Source organism: Elgaria multicarinata, chromosome 2, assembly GCF_023053635.1.
Source record: "Elgaria multicarinata webbii isolate HBS135686 ecotype San Diego chromosome 2, rElgMul1.1.pri, whole genome shotgun sequence".
In the NCBI taxonomy this organism is placed as follows: domain Eukaryota; kingdom Metazoa; phylum Chordata; class Lepidosauria; order Squamata; family Anguidae; genus Elgaria; species Elgaria multicarinata.
The window spans coordinates 17,446,302-17,468,050 of NC_086172.1; the positions used below are offsets into that span (position 1 = coordinate 17,446,302).

Below are 21,749 nucleotides of genomic sequence, written 5' to 3' on the forward strand. Positions count from 1 at the left end.
TTCCTTGGAGGCTTTTCTTTGTGTGCTCCCACAGTACGAAATGCAGCGGGTGAGAGCAAAGGAGACGCCGAGACACTGAAACATCATCCCAGGCAAAAATTCCGCTGCTTCTTCCTTCCTGGCTTTCTGACAGTTGGTTAAGAACGTTTGATTTCAAGTGAATTTTAAGGACTCTGTGATTGGTGGGGTTTCTTTCTAGCTATTCGGTTGAGGTAGGCAGGGTTGTTGCTTGCTGAAACATTCTGCTGCTATGTTCGTTATAGGTGCGTGCAGAAATAAAAAAAATGCACGGGAACTTACTTCAGCAAGGGGAATGTTGTCTCTTTGGTTGTCTCTTTGGGAGGTAGGTTTTTCCCACCACATTAGTCTTTATTTCCCCCCTATGGAAGTCAATGGAGATAGTGCTGTCTCCATTGACCTGGCCCCCATCTATACTACAACGAGATTGCTCCTCATTGAATATAAACCCAAATTTTCGTAGATTCAAATCTAGGCAAAGAGCGTCACACTGCAGAAGCAAAAGCGATTTATCTCCTGAATTTACTGGCTCAGAGTATGCAGTCATAGGAGAGCCCTTGCAGAGCAAAGTTGCTCCGCTGGGCGTGAACCTTTTTTTGGGTGGGGAGGGTAGTTATTAATGCGCACGTACGCAGCTATGGAACACTAATGTTTTATCTGCGGAGCTCCGCAGATTCTTATAAGAGAAAAATGGGAGGGGTGGGAAGGAACAAGGCAGCAGAGGAGGGTGCAAAAGGGGGACTAAACACGTCTCCTCCCTCTGGCTTCCCGTTCCCCCCTCTTTTGTTTTAATTTTATAAACAGAGCTCCACAGATTCATATCATTAAAAATGAAACTGGCGGGAAGGAACAAGGCAGCCAGAGGGTGACGCGATGGGTGGGCAGGCAGGAAATCAGCCAATCACTTTGTGCTGCCCTCAAAGCTATGCCCACGTCTCAAAATTCGATTTCACTCCCCCAACGACACATACGTATAATGCAGTGCAAAGTCAAAGAATGATCAAAATCTGTGGTAAATTGCAACTACGAATCTGCGCATTATCCGGTTAAAAACCCGGCACTGTGGCAAATGGGCGGCTGCGTCATGTGTCCTGAAACGCGAATCTGTGCATTTAAGTCGGGGTAAAGAAGCCGTATAGACGTGCCCCTGCATAGGGAGAAAAGAAAGTCTTCCCCACCTCCAGCTGAAAAACCACCCCCACCCCAAGCAAAAACTGTGTTGCGCCATTGTGATCTATACTACAGCACTGCTGCTCAACATCCTATCCAAATTTCAAACCAAAGGATAAAAATGATCAATAAAAAATTATTTTAATAATAAGTGGTACCGGTAACACCAGTACTAACATGAGCCATCCTTTACCCGATAAGCTGCAGTTTCTTACATTTAAAGCTCAGGTCTGTAACACAGCAAGACTGCAACCTAATTTTGAGTGTAAGATTCCTAGCGCTAAGAAGCACAACACCACACTGAGATCAGCAGGTGGTGGCTGTCAACATCCTGTGTTAGAGATCAAATGTCACACGGCATAATCTGTAGCTGGCAGTTTGCTGCAACGAACAAATAATGCCTTTGTGTAATCCTTCAGTGTGGCTTTATGTCTCAGCGTGGCTTTGTCTCTCTCTTACCTGAGGAAGCTCTGACATTAGATAATAGAAGCCTTTGTTCTCCTGTCCAAGCAAGGCACTGGCAGGCAGACGGACATCTTCAAAAAACAGCTCTGCTGTGTCCTAATTTTAAACAACATGCAGAAAACTAAGTCAGGTATTTGCCACCACCATTTCCCATCCCCATTTCTGTTCGTTCCATGGACCTTCCCTTTTTACACGCCTGATCAATGCACTGTGCTGGGGTTTTGCTGGTGGGGAGTAATTCTAAGGGAGTAAATTGAGCCATAACAGCAGGAACCATGTTTGTATGTTGTCTTGACATGTGGTGAGCAGTGGGGTGGGTGTGACTTTTAACATCAAAGAGACGCACGGGGGATCACACTATATCAACCCGTGCGCTGAAACATCATCAAGGGAAAGTTTCCAGGAGTGAGGAAAAAAAACAGCTTTGGAAACTGTACAAGGCAAACTGCTCGTTTGTGTGATGCATGCACTTGCAGGCATCTTCCAAGTAAACCCGGCTTGCTGGGTATTTTAGTCATAAATTAAATTAAGATCTGAAATAAATATTCCTCAAGTTGTGTTGGCTCTTTTCAGAGATCACACTTGTCCTTTAAGATGCCACAAGGCTGTTGTTTTTTCTGCAACAGACTAACACGGCTACCCCTCTCGAAATTCATTACGGTGAACCTGTTCAGACGACACACTAAGCCATGGTGCTTAAGCATGTTGACTTAAACATTATGGCTTAGTGTGTCATGTGAACCCTGACTTAGCATTTTGTGAACCGCCCAGAGAGCTTCGGCTATTGGGCGGTATAAAAATGTAATAAATAAATAAATAAATAATTGTGTGAACCATTCCTAACCTTGGCATCTACATTACCAATGGTTTACATATGCTCACTAACAATTTGCTACAATAGGGGTAGTGGCCTACCCATGGCTTAGCATGTTGTCTGAACAAGCCCCAGTGACTACTACAGGGGTCCCCAACTTTTTCGGACCTGTGGGCACATTTGGAAATTTGAGAAACTGATGTGGGCACCACCACAAAATGGCTCCAACAGAGGATGAGGCTAGTCACATCATGGCTGCCATGGAGGCCTGGCTAGTCAAGAGAAATAGCAAAGTTAGAGGCTAGGAAGGAAGGGGAAATGGAAAGAGTGGCTTCCAGGCCCACCTCATATTCTTCCATCCAGAGACCTTGCCCCTTTGCTCTCTCTCCCCCTCTCTCCACTCCCAGCCTCTAGCCTGATATTTCTATCCCTCACATTCCTTTATTTTGCTGTTTCTCCCCACTTCTAGCCTCACTCTTTCTCTCCCCTTTTGCCTTGCTTCCTCTTCCTGCCCACTGAACAGGCAGGTTCAGAAACAGGAAGACGAACAAGGCACCTTACTGTTGTTCAATTTGTTATTAAAATGTGTTTTTGAAGAGGGCAGGGAATGAAGAGCTTTGCGGATGCCACTGGAGGTGCCCACGGACCCCATGGTGCCTGCAGGCACCACGCTGGGCAGCCCTGGACTGCTAGGCACTCCTGGGACTCACCTGTGCTTTAAGTCCTATTTTCTCAAGCTTACGCCCTTTGATGAATCCTTTCATTCCATTTTCTACTAGGAAGAGGCTAATGCCATGAGCAGGAGAGCGGGCCTCGCGGTCGGTAACAGCAACAACAATCACTACATCACTCATCCAGCCATTAGTAATGAACACCTGGAATGAAGCAGAGGGCATGAAAGGTGTGTGGGCAACTGCTATTGCTTTATCTTGGATGCAGCGGCTTCATTAAGGAGCTTCAAAACAGCCGTGAACTGTGGAACCCATCACAATCACGCTACCACGTAGCTAGCTATCCCCTATTTTGTAACGCTTGAATTCTCTCCGTGCAAACTTTTGTTCCTGGACGCTATCTTGTTTTCAGGCTAGTTCTGATTAATCGAGATCACTTTGAATTCTTATTCATAGGAGAATAGGATCCAGAACACCCCCAAAGGGAATCAAACCGTACCCTGTGCCTTAAGGCAAGATCCTTTAGATTATCCCATTGTCAACTAACCCACACCATAAAGACCAAGAGAGATGCACACCAAAGAGGCTCACAGCGCTCCAAAGTAATTCTGAGCTCTCTTTTTAAAATAATGCGTCACTCAACCGGATGCTGGTATAAGCTACAGCAGAAGCAAAAGTAGTGTTGCCATCTAGTAAACATACATAGGAGGGAGTTAAGACCCATGGAGGCTGCTGGGACTTGTACTATGTGCTGGGATATTGTGCCGAATGTCAGCCATACCAAAAGAAGCTAACCGAGCAGATTGCTCTGAAGCGAGGGTGGAGAAATGTTTTTGGTGCAGGGCCAAATGGACCCCACTGGGCCCTCCACAGGCTGGAGGGCACCTGGGAGCGTGTCCACCACATCCCTTGGTGTCTTCGCCCCACCCATTCTGCCTTTCTCCATGCTGAGGGAGCATGGAGACAGGGTCATGGCCAGTGTGGGTAGCAGCAACTTCTCCCAGCACCAGCAGAGTTCACAGCTTTGGGGGGGAAGGGTGCAAACGGTGTGTGAACAGGCTCAGCCAGCATTGGGAGGAGCTCCTCCTCCCCCAACACTGGATGAGACCCCCATTGCTTGCACACCCGAGCACCCTCCCAATTGCTGTTCTCTGATCACAGATGAAGATAACTGCCCAGATTCCTCCAGGGGGGCAAAGTTTGGAGGTCACATCCTGCCCCCCTGGAGGAAGCCAAGGAGATTCCATAGAGCAGATGGGGGAACCTCTGCGAGCCAGATTAGGTCCATGGGTCAGAGTTTCCCCCTTCCTGCTCTGGTGGTTTTCAGCAAGTCAGAATAACGAAGAACACAATGGCAACACTCCATATACTGTTAGATGCCCCCAAAGCATTTGCAGCTCCACCCAACACGGTGTTGCCTGATGAAACTTTTATTTATTAGATTTGTGTTCTGCCCTTCCTCGAAGGAGCCCAGGGCAGCGTACTTGGGAGTTCTCCATTTTATGCTCACAACAGGCCTGTAAGATAGGTTAAGAACAGTATTTTCCTCTGTCCTCTCCATAATAATCACATCAAGGAAGAAGAGAAGCCATTCCCACTAAAACAGCCACTAGAAACCCTACAAAGCAACAGCCACCTGGCTGCATGTGGATGCATCTAACGTGATATTTCCACTGAATCCCAAACAATGCACTTATAAGGAAAGGAAAGCCTTTTTGACATTGACGGAGTCAAGTTTTTATTTGCCTCCTTGATCCCTCCAGCCAGTTTCATACCAGAGAGGCCATTCTCTTGCCAACCCTTTTGAACTGTGAAATATTTGAGCATTGGTTACCCTGTGCCGGTCAACTATGCTAGAGCAAAAAAAGGCCAAATTCTTTAGATGGTCTTTATAGCTTTCCCAAACAAAAGGAGCCCAGAGAAGCACCTGCCTCGTTAAATGACTTTTAAAGTTGTCAACAGCAGCAGCCCTGTTACTTTGGCAGCAGCAGCAGCAGGAGTCATCCTACAAAAGGCGGACGGAGATGGCTTGGCACTGGCTCAGTTAAAAAGCTGTGCAATGCCAAAGCCCTTCTTGCCAGCCGAGACGCCAGGATCTCAAAGGGCTGCAGGGCGAGTTCAGTCCTGAATCCACAAGACTGCATCCTCCCTGTACGTACCTTACTGCCATTTAGAATCCAGTCGCTCCCATCTTTTTTTGCAAACGTTCGAACGCCCTGCAAATCACTAAGAGGAAAATTGACCTTAAAGAGCATTCCGTGTTTTGTAATAACCTCAGCACAAACAGAGAGATCAGACAATGGAGGATTAATTATATGTAAGAGCAGGTTCCCCAAATGGACAGACTGCAGTACAGCCCCCAAACAGAACCCAGGTGGGAGCGAAGTATAAATAGGCGTGAAGTTGATTCCCAACTAATGGTATCCCATTGCCGTTCACTCCTACAGGAAGAAAAAGTAAAAAAGATTTGGGGACGGTATTGCATTGAAGGCGAAACCGGACCTCCACCCCTGACGTTGGTTGGAGCAGCCCTCAATGGCAGGGATCCTGCAAGGGTGTGTAGGTGGCCCCACATGGATCCTTGCAATAAGCAAGTGCTCCCTTCAGAAACGTGCTACTTCTATTTACTTATTTAAAGGCTATCTGAAGGAACACCTCCAACCCAGGCCCGGTGCTGCCATAGAGGCAACTCAGGCGGCCACCTAGAGCGCCAAGCAAACCGAGGGCGCCGAACAGCGTACCCGGAAGCTGCTCTCCTAGAGCGGCTTCAAGGTGTGCTGTTCCAAAGCTGCCGCCCCAGCCTCCGCCCAACCCCAGCGTCCTGGCTCCTTCGAAGCCAGGATGCTGGGGTTGGAGGCGGAGGCTTCAGTACTTCCAGGCGCGCCGCTTCATTTTTTTTTCTTTTTTTAACCAGCTGACCGGCCCACGGGGGGGGGGAGCAGCAGGGGCAGCCGGGCAAGGGGCGGCCTCGGCGGCCCCTCAGCAGCGGTGGCAGCGGCTCCTCATGTCCCGGAGGCGGCTGTGAGGGGGCCGGTGGGCCGGTCCGTGGCAGCGGCGGCCCCACCCTGCGTCGTCGTCGCCGCCTCGCCCCGGCTCTTGCCAGCGATGTACTCCGGCTCCGCGACCCAGGTGCCCCGCTTCAAAGCCTCTGCCCCGCCCCCCAACCCCAATGTCCTGGCTTCAAAGCCGGGAGCGGGCAGGCAGGCGAGCGAGCCGGGGGGGGGGGGGCGCTTCAGAACGCGCCTGCCTAGGGCGCAATATAGTCTGGCACCGGCCCTGCTCCAACCATATGTACCTGCCCGGACTCTAAGGTCATCCTCAGGGGTCCTTCTCCGCGAACCCCTGCCAAAGGAAGTGAGGCAGGTGGCTACCAGGAGGAGGGCCTTCTCTGCTGTGGCACCCTGGCTGTGGAATGAGCTCCCTAAGGAGGTTCGCTTGGCACCTACATTATATGTCTTTAGACACCAGGTGAAGGCCTTTTTATTCTCCCAGCATTTTAACAGTCTATAAATAAATTTTAACTTGGTGTTTTAAATTTGTAATTTTGCATTGCTGCTGTTTTTATCTGGTTGAGCTTTTATATTGTATTTTATAGTATGGTTTTATACTGTTTTACACTTTGAATGGTTTTAATTTTTGTGAACCGCCTAGAGAGCTCTGGCTATTGGGCGGTATAGAAATGTAATAAAAAATAAATAAATATTTATTTCATTTATATCCCACTGTGGTGGTGTACATAATCCTCCTCCTCTCCATTTTATCCTCACAAGAACAACCCTGTGAGGTAGGCTGGGCTAAGAGTCTGTGGCTGGCCCAAAGTCACCCAGTGGGTTTCCATGGCTGAGTGGGGACTAGAACCCGGATCTCCCAACTCCCAGTCCAACACCTTAGCCACTACACCACACTGGCTCTTATCATATAGCAGGCAGTTACGTAAAGCCTGCATAGGAATTCAGGAATTGGCTTCACTGAATGTAGTGGGATGTACTGCTGAGCTATGATCATGTACACAATGTACACTGTGATTATGCTTTTAGCTAGCAACAGCAGTTTACAAAGGAGTATTAAGGAGACACTCAAGGGTATGTTAACATTCCAGAGAATTTACATCCAATTCTCTCTCAGTGACCATAGCTTTGCTTCTATTTTCTCCATTAACTGTATTTACTCCTGGGTATAATAGCTTCCAGTTAACACTCACCCTTTCCCTTCTGCTTACTACATTGGGCACTTGGAATCACTGCCCTATAATTTCTTGCAATAGCATTTATAGCACATGTGTGGGGTCGCAGGCAGCCCTCAGAGGCCTTCAGCACGGTCTGCTGCGGCTGCCAAAGTGCATGAATTCCCCTTGCAACCCCAACGCTCGGATGTTCAGCAAGCTGGGGAGAGCAGAATTCTGAGGGGCAGGAGGCATGTGGGAGTGACCCTTCCTGCGTGTTCCTCTCACCATCACAACCACACTCCTCTGGCCCCCTAAACAGCTCTTGGGTAGGTAGGGGGATCATGCTTTAAATGGACGGAGCATCCAGATCCTGAGCGCCAGACCTAAAACAGCAGTGCACACGCAAAGAAAGGGAGAGAGCTTGAGTCTGCTCTAAAGTATTTGGCCGGAGTAGCTCCAAATGCTCTGCACTGGCTTTGGCTTTGTGAATCCACACACGCACCCTGGAGCAGTGAAGAGAGTGCGCCCCTCATTCTCCAGCTTGCCCCCCCTCCACCTTCACATCAGGCTCACCTTGTGCTTGTCTGGCTCTGTACCAACAGGACACAGGGTTACGTGCCCTCAGCAGAGTTCCCAGACAAGAGGAAACTTCTGGGAATGGAAGACTGGAGGTTTAAACCATTCTGATCGCCAGACACTGAGATAAGGGGGAGGTAATGTGTGTTCTCTCTCTCTCTCTCTCTCTTGGGGCGGGGGGGGGAGATAGGGGGGTAGCGGCTGGGATGGCTGCTACCTTTGGCCACTTCCAGCACCGGCATGCACCCCATAGCCCACCACACATTTGTCACATGCAGATCTTGGGGGCAAAATGTTTGCTCACCCCTGAATGTACAGAACACTTTTAAAAGGGTTCAAAGCTCTTCCTACCCACCTTCTCAGGCATATGTAAGAGCAGCCTTGTAAGGCAGGTCAACATTATCCCCATATGATGGACCAAGGTCGATAGATTATTTGCCAGTGGCTACTTTGCCAATTATTTGCCAATGGCTAGTTAGCAAATTCATGGCAGAGGTGAGATTCAAACCAGCTCCTTCCCAGTCCGCAGCTTCATATTTTGACCAGTGTGCTAGTTCGCTGAGCTAATTAATCAAGGTTAGAGGATTTATTCATGACAACTTGCCTGCTAGTTTAACCTATTGGAAGACCAAAGTATTTGGTATGTTAAGAGTACACACACACTTTAAATACTTTTGTGGGATTTGAATTCCAAGTAGCTGTGCGTAGGGCTGCAACCCTTGGGCTGTGCAATAGCATTCTGGCTTACCTTCCAGCCCCAGGCTCTGTCATCGCTATAGCACCGATACACCTGCCTGCTGCCATTTCTGGAATAAACTTTTTAATCTGCTCCTTCGAACCGTAGTTTGCTATGTAGGGCATAACAATATCTGAGTGAAGGCTGAAGCCTGGCCCTGTACAGTTAACATACATTCTGAAAAAGAAAAGAAAAAGAGAAAAGAAAAAGAAATGTTTAAAGAGCACTTCAGTGTTTTGAGGCTGAATTTTGCATACATTCTTGAAATGGAATAATGAATAATGGGATAATGAAGCAAGCAGCTGGAGTTACTTGTTCAAAAGTATTGCTTAAGGAAAAGCTAAAAAAATAATCATACAATAGTTTCAACTGCTGACAGTTAAACTAAAATACGGCCATGCCACAGCCAGTCAGCACATGGAAGGCAGGATACTTTGGCTCTGATACAGAGGAGCAGAAGATGTTGTGGGGCGTAACTATCCCCGAGAGGGTAAACGTGTGTTTAGGCGGTACCACTTCAGACTGCACGCTGGGGGGTGGGGGGTCATGATCAAATGCTCCTCTATGCAAAAAAAGAATTCCCTCCACACAGAAAACTAGCATGTCAGGGACATGGATACTAGCCTATCACTACGAGGAAAGGATATAGCAGAGCAGTAACGCAGTCTGAAGTGGTACAGCCCAAACATAGGTCTAGCACTGCAGTACGTAATAGCCAGGGCACATGATATAGGAGACCCAAGACTGGATCTTCTGACAGCTGTTCTTTACTCCAATGCAGCTGCAAGGGGCTGCGAATTTGATTGGAGAAACAGCACTGGGAAAGAGGAACGGTCAACGCCTCCTTCCCACGCCATTCCACGTTACAGAGGAGTTGCAGTTGCACTGCCTCTCCAGCGTGTGTCGCCTATGCTGCGGACTTGACGTTACCCTAGCACATTGGCTCTATAATCCATGTGGTCCTAGAAGGTGTAGCCTGGGAATGTCAAGGAACAACATTAAGGCTCTGGAACAGCCACAGAAGCAAAGGAGCCACAGACGCCTTCAGTTAAATTGAAGAAGATGGTTCCCTAAGTCTGGAGAAAACATGGACATGCCTGACTGCCATGATACCGTATTTCTTCGATTCTAAGACGCACTTTCCCCCCCAAATAAACATCTCTAAAAATGGAGTGTGTCTTAGAATCGATGGCATCTTAGAATCGAAGAAATACGGTAAGAGGAAAAGAGGAAGCTCCTGCAGCAGCCGCGAGCCATGCGAGCGAGGAGGAGCTGGGAGGGTAAGCGCCTGGTTTTTTGTTAGTCCTGAAGGTGCTTTGGAAATCCTAAATTTATTCAGAAGTCCCATCGATTTCCACAGGACTTACTCGCGTGTCGTTGTCCCCTGGTGCACCGACAAGTAAAGAGCCGGATCCTATGGAGAATTTGGAGCGCCTTAAATGGAACCAATCGAACCGACGTGGGACTGGAGAAAGAAGCGTTTTAGCTCCTTAATCGCCTCTTCTCTCTCTCCCCGCCCGAAAATATTGTTTACTCTTTGTTTCTACGCCCCCCCCCTCTTCCCGCGCAAACGGCGGTTTCTTCTCGCACAGAGGGAAAAAAGAAAAGGACACAACCATTAGAAGAAAGCGCGGAGGGGGGGGGGGAGGTTGGCTGAGCGGTGAGGGAAGTAGTATTTCTTTGATTCTAAGATGCCCTTTTTCCCAAATAAACATCTCTAAAAATGGGGTGCGTCTTAGAATCGATGGCGTCTTAGAATCGAACAAATTACGGTACTATCCAGCCATAAGAGTACATTTAAATTGGTCTATCAAAAGCCCTGGCACAAAGAATGTTCCAATCCTGAAGCATCCCCCTTCCCAGTCAGCTCAAGCACTACCTGAGTACCCTTAACAACACCCTTTTGTTTTGAATATTGGCCTAGTCTACTCTGTATAGCAAGCTCGCTCGACAGAAAACTAATCAGGAGGTAAGGACCTTCTATTCAGTGCACCTTCTATTCAGTGATGAGAATCAAACTACTGTTTCTTTGGCTTTAACCCATCCTGGGTCCAGCCACTGAGCTCTATGTATCCATTGTTGAAAACTCTGTTTATTTACAACATTTATATATCACTCCACAACTAGACAGATTCCAGAGGGGTGAACAATAAAAAAAAAAATCTAAGAGTAAGGGAAAAGAATGAAACTCCATGTTAAAAATTATTATTTTAGAAAAACCAGAATTCTGATAAAAAACAGACAATATGCTTTCAGAACGCACCATAAACTCAGTGTTGGCACCTGCCTGACTTCCAGAGGCAAAGAGTTCCATAGAAAAGAGACCACCACACTGAAACTCTGCTCCGGGTAGACTCCAATCGGGCCATGTGGAACCACCAGGAGCATGGCTTCTGATTACCTCAGTGACTAGGCAGGTGGAATAAGAAGAAAGCACTCTCTCAAGTATCCTGGTCCCAAGTTGTTTACCCTATCATGTGCTTTGGAGTTTGGTAGCCGATGTTAATTTTTCCCACTTTGACATTCTTCCCATCGGTGTATCTCGGGGCATAGGACTGGGGTGGGTGGGAAGCCAACACAGTTTCCCCCCTAGATCATTTGAACTCAGAACTGAAGAGCAGAAAAGCCCTTGTCTACAGAAGACCTCTTTCACAGTGCATGCGGTACTTACTGCTCTTCCCAAACGATTGCTGTAGAAAAGAGATCCCCTCCAATGCCACCATGTTCTTCCGATATATTCACACCCAGCAATCCCTGTTGTCCAGCTTTTTCCCAGAGTTCTCGGCTTACCTGTCCAGCTTTCTCCCATCTGCAAATAAAACAAGACTGAGTGAAGTCAGTGGAATTCCTTTTACTCCATTTGCACTGGGTGGAAAATTGATAATTTGCTCAGAAAAAATGCAAGCTTAATTGCTTGAAAACAAAGACTTTTAGCAACAAAGACTTTAGCAACAAAGACTTGTGTAACCTCAAGGATATATGGTTTTATTTATGTGAAAGGGAGGGTGGGAAGAAAATATGCACATGTGGACACACAGGCCCAGTTTGCATGTAACAAGAAGCCACCATGGGTGAATTTCCTTGTGGGGCTTCTTGTCCCAGTGGCCACCATTTTGAGTATTTGGGTTATGGCAGGGGCACACTGTGGCTTCTCGTTACATGTGAATCCAGTGAAGCTGGGCTGTTGGGGTGGTTGAAAAGGCACCCAGAACACATGGGCTGTTTTAGGGTTGTGGGTGGCTTGTGAACCGCCCCCCAAACCAACCCTCACTTGAACGAGAAGCTATGGTGCACCCCTACTGTGTCCCAAATATTCAAATAGTGGCTCCTCATTACGTGTGAATCAGGTCAATACACCGCCAGTTCAAGAGTATCAATTTACAGATGTCAGACAAAAATAATTTCAGGGTTGTGATGCATGATTTAAGCAGCCGGTAGTACAAAAGAAGCAGCTCTCTGCAGCTGCCTGATATGGCAATGCTGGTGCTATGTAAGGCTTTCCAAGAAGCATCAGCCTTGAACTGAAAAATATATCCTAAAGCTAAGCTCCTTTACGGCATGGAATATTAAACTAGTAGAAATGAGCATTTTTAATGTTATTTGTAAATGCAACCAATTGGAGAAAGCTTAGGCAAAAGGGGGAGAAATGAAACACTTATGAAAAGTAAGAAACACCAACTGAATGAGAATATGGGGGCAGGGGGGGAACAGAACTCATTTATTGATTTGTGTGCTGGAGAAGGGACAATATAACAAATGTTTAAATAATCAATTACATGGAGTTTTAGGCATGCACACTGAAAAACTGGGCTCACATGACACAGCAAACCATCATGGGTAAAAAGCTACAATGGATTGTCATGTTGTCCGAATTGGATTGCTCCCCACAGGGTGGCTTATTTTTGTCCAACAAGACACCCTGACAACCCATGGCTTATTCTAGGGGTTGTTCTACCCACGATGAGTTGGCATGACATCTGAACCCAGCAGCGCCAAACCACTGTGGGTTGTGGCAATCAGGTACAGAGAGGCTTAGCAAGAGTGGGGGGAAACCCTGCTGCTCTTCCCAGTCGGGCCCACTCAAGCTTCCCTCACCAGTGACAGTCCCTCCATCAATGCCCAAATGGCAGTGTGGAAGGGCTGTCACTTGTTCACCAACCCTTTAAAAAAAAAAAATTTATCAGTCCCCAACAATTGCACAAATGGGGTTGTGATTTTGTTTTTTTCAGTCCCAGGAAGTTGGTTAATAATTTTATCCATTGATTTATTTGTCAATTTTGCACAAGGGCAGGTGCCCTGCTTCCATTCCACACTTGCCCAATTCTTCCAGAGCAGGCATGAAAAACGGGGGGGGGGGGGGAGAGAGAGAGAGAGAGAGCGCGCCTAGGTCTCTCTTAAAAAGACTTGCTGGAGACTCGGGGAAGTGCGTGGAGTGGAAGCAGGACACCCACAACTGTCAGTTCAACACTTAAAGCCCTAAGGATCCCCTTGGTGAGTGGTCAATCTTACCCATTTTCCTGACTTCTCACTGTCAAATGGTGCACAAGCTAGCCTATATGCAATCTGGTCTTGTCAATTTTCTTTTATAATTCAGACTGCACTGTCAGCAGAGATGAGCAGTGGCTCAGGAGAGATGAACAGGGAGGGGAGGGGAGGGGAGCACTTAAGGCGATTTAGAAGCACAACCTTCTACCTGGGAACGGACATTTCTATAAGGCGCACACAGACAATTTTCCATCACAGCCATGAAAACTAGATGGAAAGCAGACACGCAGCCAACGCTATAAACATTTACTCAAAAGCAAGTTCTTATGTGTTCAGTGGGCCTTGCTCCTAGGTAAGGAAGCGCAGGATTTATAAACATTCTAGTAAGTATGCGTCAAGGGTGGGAGCTACACTTATGGAAAAAAACTTTAAGGAACGGCTATGATAACTTGATTGGGACACATGATGCTCATTTTTAACGTTTTTCATCGCTGTTTTTTCCTTCTTTCTATCGGTATAAATTTTCTTTTCTTACGTTTTAAAAGCATTGCAGGAGGTGGCCTGTGTCCCCTTCCGTCGTTATTCCTTCGTCTCTCTGAGATTTCAAATACAGCCCTTTCGTCTGCAGCCGGTTACTGTAATCTTCCCTCCCCACCCCGATCCACCCCCAATTCTCATGATTTTATGAATTGGAAACGTTGCTAGGGTCTTCCCTTTTGCAGGAGCAAGAACTCCCGGGTTGCAAAAACACCCACCCGCCCCAGGCGCTGCAGCTAGGCTCCTTCGGGGATTGCAAAACCTCTTCTCCTCGTGTTCCTCAGCTCACCTTGTGGGGGGGAGGGAGAAGGCAGGAGATCAGGAAGAGGGTGGATCACAGTACCGAGCAACGAAAAGTGTGTCCTGGTTTAACGCAGAATAACTGGGAAAGTGAAAGGTAAGTAACGCTGCATTCGCTGATTGTGACCTGTGACGTTTTAAAGCGTCCCAAACTGAAACGTTAGAAATAGTGGGAGTGGGGGGAAGTTGTAAGCAATTGTGTAGATTCACCCTTAGTAAATATACTGAACTGTAGGGCAAATTACTTAAAAATTAACAGAGCAATCCTATACATGTCTACTCAGAAGAAAGTCCTTATTTTTCTTATTATTTTCTACAAAAAAAGATGAAACAAAACTTAAACAATACAACACAACTTATAAAAGCATACATATAAGGCCATATTCCATTTAAGGCATTCTTCATGGCAGACAGAAGGGTTATCTATTACTTCCCTCTGGCCAGCGCAGTGTTGTGTATTAAGACCACAGATTATATGTGAAATCCACAAACATATAAAATATTTTTTCCCAACTCTTGCAAATATTCTATCAGCGGTTTCCAGTCCAATACAAACAAGGTTGTTGATTTCTCTCTTACTAGCGCCGTAAGTTTAGCCAACTCCAAAACCTTCATCAGCCATTCTATTTGTGTGTTTTTCCAGTACTGCGCACAGAGGAGTCAAGCAGCTGCTATAAACATTTACTCAAGAGCAAGTTCTAATGTGTTCAGTCCTACTGAGTTCAGGAGGGCTTATTCTTAGCTAAGTGGGTACAGGGTGGCAGCCTTAGTTAACCTGCATTATATGATCAAGCTAAGGGCCAAACATGATGTGCAATGCATGTAACTTTTTTCACATTCAAAAATAACAGCTAAAAGGGAACCCGATCGGGGATGCAGTGCATGTTGGGGGAAGTAATCCCCCCCTCAACACACCCCACTGTAGTCCCGGCAAAAGACAACCAGAAAACAGCTCTTGCAAAGCTGCTCTTAGCCCTAGGAAGAAAACTTCCATTGGCACCAGTTGGAGGAAGAGGCATGTCATTTAACATCACTTCTCACAAGAGGAGGGGAAATTACAGTATTTAACTTACTCTCCATGATGTGGAACTACGGCATCCTGGAAGAATTTTCTCACACTTTCCCGGAAGATATCATGATCTGAAGAGAAGATCCTCCGAGTTCCGATGTCCATTAAAGTTTTAGCAGAGGAGGTTTCAAGGCGGGCCAAGTCATGATTTTCAGTCTGAAAACATCTTAAAAAATGCAATTAGATGGAATACCTGTAGTAAAAATATCACATTACACTGCCTAAAAACAAAACAAAAACCACCTGTCACAATCAAGCTACTTGCTGGCAGAGTCAACGTTATATGAACACAGCTGCCACTGAAAATGGCAGCCATGTGTAAAACTCCTACTGCCAGTTTCTCCTCCACAACATTTACATTTGCTCATCTCCTGCTGTAATTTCATTAGCCAGTGGGGGCTGGGAAATACTCAGCATTCTACTAATAGTTACGGGGAGGGTGGAGATGGGAAGACGGGGAGTTGGACTCGATGGCCTTAATCCATTCAGGGATTGCCAGCCTAGTGCTTTCCAGACCGCAACTCCCATAATTCCTTACCATTAGCCATGCTGGCTGGGGCTGACAGGAGTTGTAGTTCAAATCATCTGGAGGATACCAGGATGCCTACACAGTTGGCATTTTCAGTGGGGTAGTGGAACCTGGGCTCACACAGTGCCAACACTGCTTAAATTATTGGCAGGAATGCTGATGTCATCTACCACCCTCATCCCATCCCACCTGCAGGATTACCTGTTCCCTCTGAGTTCAGCTGCAATCCTCAGAGTAGCTGGCAGGAAATTATTTTCCCAGAAACAATATAGTGTTCCCTGTTGTAATGTAAGGTATTTTGGGGGTGGCTTGGTCTTGAAAGGCAATTAAGACCCAATAAATTTACAAAAGATCTGCTCCCAGCAGATGAAAATCCCTAGAACTGGTTCGTAGCTATGGGTCAACATAGCTGCCTGAATTTTTTTACTTCCCTGCACATCAAAATGTACCACTACACCACTGTTTATGACATCTATTTCTGCTCCGTGGGCCAATATAGAAATCTTAGTGATGCCACCTGAACTAAATTCTAGTGTCAACCAATACGTATAAAAACTGAACTGTACAGTTAGGGTGTAACCATTGCATTTTTACATTTGGGACTAGCTGTATTTGAAATTGTTCAGCTAACCCTTAAAGCAGCAAACGTCTTTACAACCTGTTGCTTCCCAGACCTTGAAGTACAAGAAGCACAGACAAACCCAAAGTGTGTAAAATTCTTCCTAAACAATCTTGATCATTGTGATATGTCACCATGTTTTTGTCTTTGTTTCTATCTGACCCTAATTTTGAGCAAGTATCCTTATTTTATTTTATGTTATTAGTGTTTCTGTTCCAGTTTGGAGGGAGAGGGGGAACCTTCCATTTGGGATGATTCCCAGGAAAATATACATATGACCAAGTTTAAAATGCATCTGGAAAGCCTGCATAGAAGAAGTCAAAGTCTATCCAAATTCCTGTTGACAAGACTGGATGACCTATTATTGCATGCTTCTGAGCAGAAATTCAGCTAACCAAGACCCTTGTTTCAATGCAGTGTGGTTATCCATGAGCACGTAAATGTAATATGACCTCTCTCTCCTTCTCCCTCCTATGGTGGGTATCTTTACTATTCTCTCCATCTTAGAAGGGAGTAGTAACAGCAACTGTGCAGGCAGGAATAAGCCTTATAAAGTACCAGCAAAATATTTTAGAATCTTGCCACATTATTCTCATTCTTATTCATCAATGATCAGCTGAAAAGATAGCAGACTGCAATCTAGAGCTGCTTCAAATATCTTAAAAGTGAGAGATGGTGCAGCCGTTGTATCCCCAGACTTGTTTTTTCCACAGCCTCCCTCCATCCTGCAGGACAAAACTGTGGTCCTGCTTGGTCCATGTGGTAGAGGAGGACTGGCAGAAGGTTCTGGGATGGAATGAGCAGGATTTATTAAAGATGTAAGCCATATCTTTGGGCCATGATCTTGCAACCCTATATCAATATATTATCCACTAAGACAAATGATGTAATTAGAGCATGTCATGACAGTTCTTGCAAAACATGTAAACTACTTTCATCACAGCTGAACACTGATAGATGTAAGGGCATTTTTTTTTACATATTTCAATCAGCTGCATCTCAACTGCAATTAATCCTTACCCATCTTTGAATTATGCAACCTCATTACAATGGACAAAAACAGGTAGCCTTTGAAAGCAAAGCATAGATAGCAATGATAGCAAAGCGATGGCCATCAATTTGGATGGCTTTAAAAGGGGGTTGAATCAATTCCTGGAGGTGAAGGCTATCAATAGCTACTAGCCGTGATGGTTGTGTGCTATCTCCAATATTCGAGGCAGTAGGCCTGTGAGCAACAGTCACTGGGGAACATGGGTGGGAAGGTGCTGTTGCACCATGTTCAGCTTTCTTGGTCCCTGGCCGATGGCTGGTTGGCCACTGTGTGAACAGAATGCTGGACTAGATGGACCCTGAGTCTGATCCAGCATCAGGGCGCTTCTGATGTTCTTATACTGACCCTGTTCAAAAGTCACCTTAAACCACAGCTTTAACCGTGGTTTAAGCCTTATTCACCGTTGTTAAAGCTGTGGTTTTGAGGTGCCTTCTGAACAGGGCCATCGTGTGTATCCAATTTGCCCCTCCTACAGATGGAACCACTTGATTCCTGTAATGCCCTCAAGATCTGCTCTGGACGGTTGGGTTATTTTCCCCTCAGCTGCTACCACCACTATCTTCCTAGCTATTTTCTACTATTAAATATTCTTAGGCCATGCACCATGTCACTGTTATGGTTTCTACAGCAGTTAGCATTCTCTTGCTGAAAGCCATAGTTGCTGGGTTGTAGAACAGCAGCAATGCTTCTCTCCACTATTATAACTAAAGTTTTTAAAAACAGAAGACTACTTGTTTCCCTGGAATGTGTGGCTGTGTTTATTAATATCTTTAATCTGCTGGGAGGTAGTTGTTCCTTGCAACATCTTTGGTTAGTCACCTCCTAATCGTAGCTGGATGATAAAGAGAGCAAAGGTTAGCTCCAATAGCAGCCCTGTCACGTCACAGTCATCCTCTAAAAAGCAGCAGACAGGCAGGAACTAGACCAGAGTTCCCAACTGGCTCTTCCAGTCTTGTATGAAGTGAGGAGCTTGATATCTCTAACCACAGGCAGAAGATCAGGACACATGATGGGCCTGCCTTTGTTTTCCCACTGCAACTTCTTCCCAAGTTCTTAGAGCCAGTACTTACGGCCATTTGTAAGCACACTACAATTAGACTCCATTTGCACCCATTTGTCCCCTCCTGTAATCAGGGTCACCACTTTCGGGCTGGGTTTGTGTCTCTCTCATTGCCACAGGCAGACAGGGATTAAACAGTTAAATACATTAATTAACAATTGAATACACCTTCAATTCCAGGCAAACTACCCTAGCTGCATTTCTGTCTTGCCCAACAACCATTTCACAGGGCACCTGTGCCACAAAGAATGAAAGAAGTAACCCTCCCCTCCTGGTAATACATGATGGGAATGGCTGGCTATCCCCTAATTCTATTACAGACAGTGGCAGCATATATATATAAAAGCCACCAAGACTCTCATGGCACCGTAAAGACTAACACGTTTATTCTGGCATAAACTTTTGGGGGCTACAGGCCATGCCTTCGCATGCATGGGGCGTTCCGTAATACTCCAGCCTTCTAGTTAAGTGGGCACTAGAACCTACAAAGGCTTATGCCAGAATAAATGTGTTAGGGTGCAATCCCATGCATGCGTAGGCAGGAAGAAGTCTTCTTTTTTTGGTATACACATGCGCAGGATGAAAACCTCAGTCAAGAATCTTAGTGGGTTCTGCTCCGACGGACTAAACGCGGCCACCCTCTCTGGGAATGGGAGCATCCCGAAGCCCCTACTTCTGAGGAGGACGGAAACAGGCCCCAGGGGCACCCCCGAGTCCAGGGACTCGGGGCCCTTTCTTTGTCCACCACCTCACCACTACCACCAGGTCCAATGCAGAGGAGCTACTTGCTTTGCCCACCTGCCAGCGAGCCTGGCGCATTTTTCAACCTTTGCAAAGCGCTTTCGAAAGTTTAAAGTGGAACTTCGCCAGGCGGATCCAGAGGGAAACCGCGCAGGAGACCCTCCCACAGTACCAGAGCTTAGAAGGGACGTTGTGTCAGACCTGGCCGGCACCCACTGGAGGGGCGGAGGGCGCCTTCGGGGGCTGGCTGTTTTGGGGGGAACCCACCCCACGCCCACCCCTCGCCTGGACAGGAAGGCACCGCGCCTTTCCCACGCCGCGGAGTTAGCGCTGCAGTGCCCAGGAGGGCTGCCGGCTGCTCCCGCCTGCCTACCCCCCCGTCCGCCCTCACGCCTTCCCCACCTGAGCACCCAGAAGGCAGCACTCACCTGCCCGGCGCCCTCCCTCCCGGGAGGAAAGAGGAAAGCAGCCGCAGGGCTCGGCCCGCCAGCAGCCTCGACGTGGCCATCTTGCCTCTGCAGCGCCCGGCTCCCAACTGCTGACTCGCAGCCCGAGAGCCGCGTAAAGCAGCTCGCTAGAGCCCTCTCGTGGGCAAAGGGCGAGCAGCGCACCACGCGCAGCGTTGGGCAAAAGAGGGGTTCCTTCTGCAATGAGGCAGGCTCAGAAAAGCCATGTGCACAGGGCCGGTGACAGACTATTTTGTGCCCTAGGCAGGGGGAGCTACTTGCACCACCCCCACCCCCAAAAATGCCAACTCTGATTTTTAAGAACAGATGTTTCCTGGAAAAAATAAGCACAAAACTTGAAACTGCTAAATTTATTTTAAAGTGCAAGGAAAACGTCATGCCAATTATAGCAAATTGGAAAGGAACGTCTATGGGTCTAAAATGCATTATTTAACAGGAATATCACCTCCAAATCATACCCCCCAACACACACACACACACTCAGCATCCCTCACTCCAAACACACACACACATTCACTCGAAGACCCCCTGCACCCCCTGCACCCATACATTCTCTCTCTCTCTCTCGCTCTCTCTCTCTTTTCTGGGTGCGTTCTGGAAGTCCAAATGTGGAGCCACCCCCACCCCAGCGTCCTTGGCTTCGCTTCGGCTGGGCGGGCACAGGGCACCATCTCGCCCACCCAGGCAAAGCTGAATCCTCGGGCCGGGCCGGTTCACAGCCAACGCGCATGAGTGCTGCGCTGTGCCCGGCGCCCCTCTTAGCTTGGCGCTCTAGGCGGACGCCTGAGTGGCCTCTATGGTAGCACCGGCCCTGAATGTGCAAAAGGGGCGGCGTGTCTGCCATATCCCCGGACAAGATCCTTTAGTTGCATCTTCATATACAGTCCAAACTGCATTCTAGTAGATGGAAAAATAAAAATCCATAAGAACTAAAAAACCCATAATTTATAGTTCATGCATAAGAACTCGAACCTTAAGTACTTTTATATCCCATTGATTTCAAGTTAAGCTCATGATTTAATCAGTGGAGCCTAGAAGTGCTAGACTGTGGCTGTTTTGTGCCCAAAGTATTTTCGTTCTGTTGATCTGACCTGTGGGAATATTTTTACCATTCCCATCAGATGGTGGCATAGTGTTAGGGCGACCCTATGGGAAGGAGGACCAGGGGCTCCTGTTCCTTTAACAGTGGTATTGAAAAGGGAATTTCAGCAGGTGTCATTTGTATATATGGGGAACCTGGTGAAATTCCCTCTTCATCACACCAGTTAAAGCTGCCTTCTTTTAAATCTGGTCACTCTAGTATAGCTCCTGCTACCTGGCTGGCTATACAATGAATATAACCCTGAAAAAAATGTTATGAGATATTTTGGTTAATCCTATCACTGTTCAAGAACCTATACAATAGTGTTAAAGCAGAAATTCTAAAATGTTTCCTTTTGAAAACCTGGGGTGGGGGCAGAATGTTGGCGGCTAACTACATAACCCCTGCTGCAATCTGTTTTACTTTACAAAAATGGTTCATTTTAAAAAACTGTTGTTGAACTTTATCTTAGACACCCTTTGTCATGCAGACTTGGTTCATATCAATGCCAAATAGGATCACCCTTCTGACTTAACTTTGCCTCCAGGTGGCCAGCCAAGGTTCTTTGACATTCAGATTCTGTATTCCCTGATATCAGGCTAACTACATAACTAGGGTGACCCTATGAAAAGGAGGACAGGGCTCCTGTATCTTTAACACTTGCATAGAAAAGGGAATTTCAGCAGGTGTCATTTGTATATATGGAGAACCTGGTGAAATTTCCTCTTCATCACAACATTTAAAGCTGCAGGTGCTCTGCTGTCTTTTAAATCTAGTCACTCTAGTATAGCTCCTGCAGCTTTAACTGGTGTGATGAAGAGGGAATTTCACCAGGTTCTCCATATATAAAAATGACCCCTGCTGAAATTCCCTTTTCTATGCAACTCTTAAAGATACAGGAGCCCTGTCCTCCTTTTCATATGGTCACCCTAAAATATGTATTTTCCTACAGAGTTGTTGCTGGTAGCTCTATATAGGGAATAGCAACATTTTTGGAGGGGGGGGGGATAATGTTTGCAGGCAACTATGATTGTGTTTGTCACATTGTAGAAGAATAGCCAGGGTTTTCTGTCTTCAAATATAGCCACAAATCCTTTTTCCTGCAATAAAATAATTAAAATGGTATTTTAACAGTAGGACCTCACCATGGTGCTTTGTGCATGGTGAACATCATGACTGGACTACTGTAACATGT

General features: G+C 46.7%; 1 protein-coding gene across 1 annotated transcript in view; it reads right to left on the bottom strand.

The window, feature by feature from the left end:
• The window catches only part of ACADL (acyl-CoA dehydrogenase long chain), a 30,861-nt gene extending 11,333 nt beyond the window's left edge, over window positions 1-19,528 (bottom strand). Inside the window, exons 1-7 of the mRNA XM_063116084.1 lie at window positions 19,435-19,528; window positions 15,011-15,172; window positions 11,287-11,424; window positions 8,628-8,792; window positions 5,298-5,364; window positions 3,178-3,342; window positions 1,648-1,749 (exon numbers count right to left, since the gene is read on the bottom strand). Coding sequence (XP_062972154.1) covers window positions 1,648-1,749; window positions 3,178-3,342; window positions 5,298-5,364; window positions 8,628-8,792; window positions 11,287-11,424; window positions 15,011-15,172; window positions 19,435-19,514 — 879 coding nt within the window. The 5' untranslated portion in view covers window positions 19,515-19,528. The remainder of the gene's footprint in view (window positions 1-1,647; window positions 1,750-3,177; window positions 3,343-5,297; window positions 5,365-8,627; window positions 8,793-11,286; window positions 11,425-15,010; window positions 15,173-19,434) is intronic.
• Between the last annotated feature and the right edge of the window lie 2,221 nt (window positions 19,529-21,749).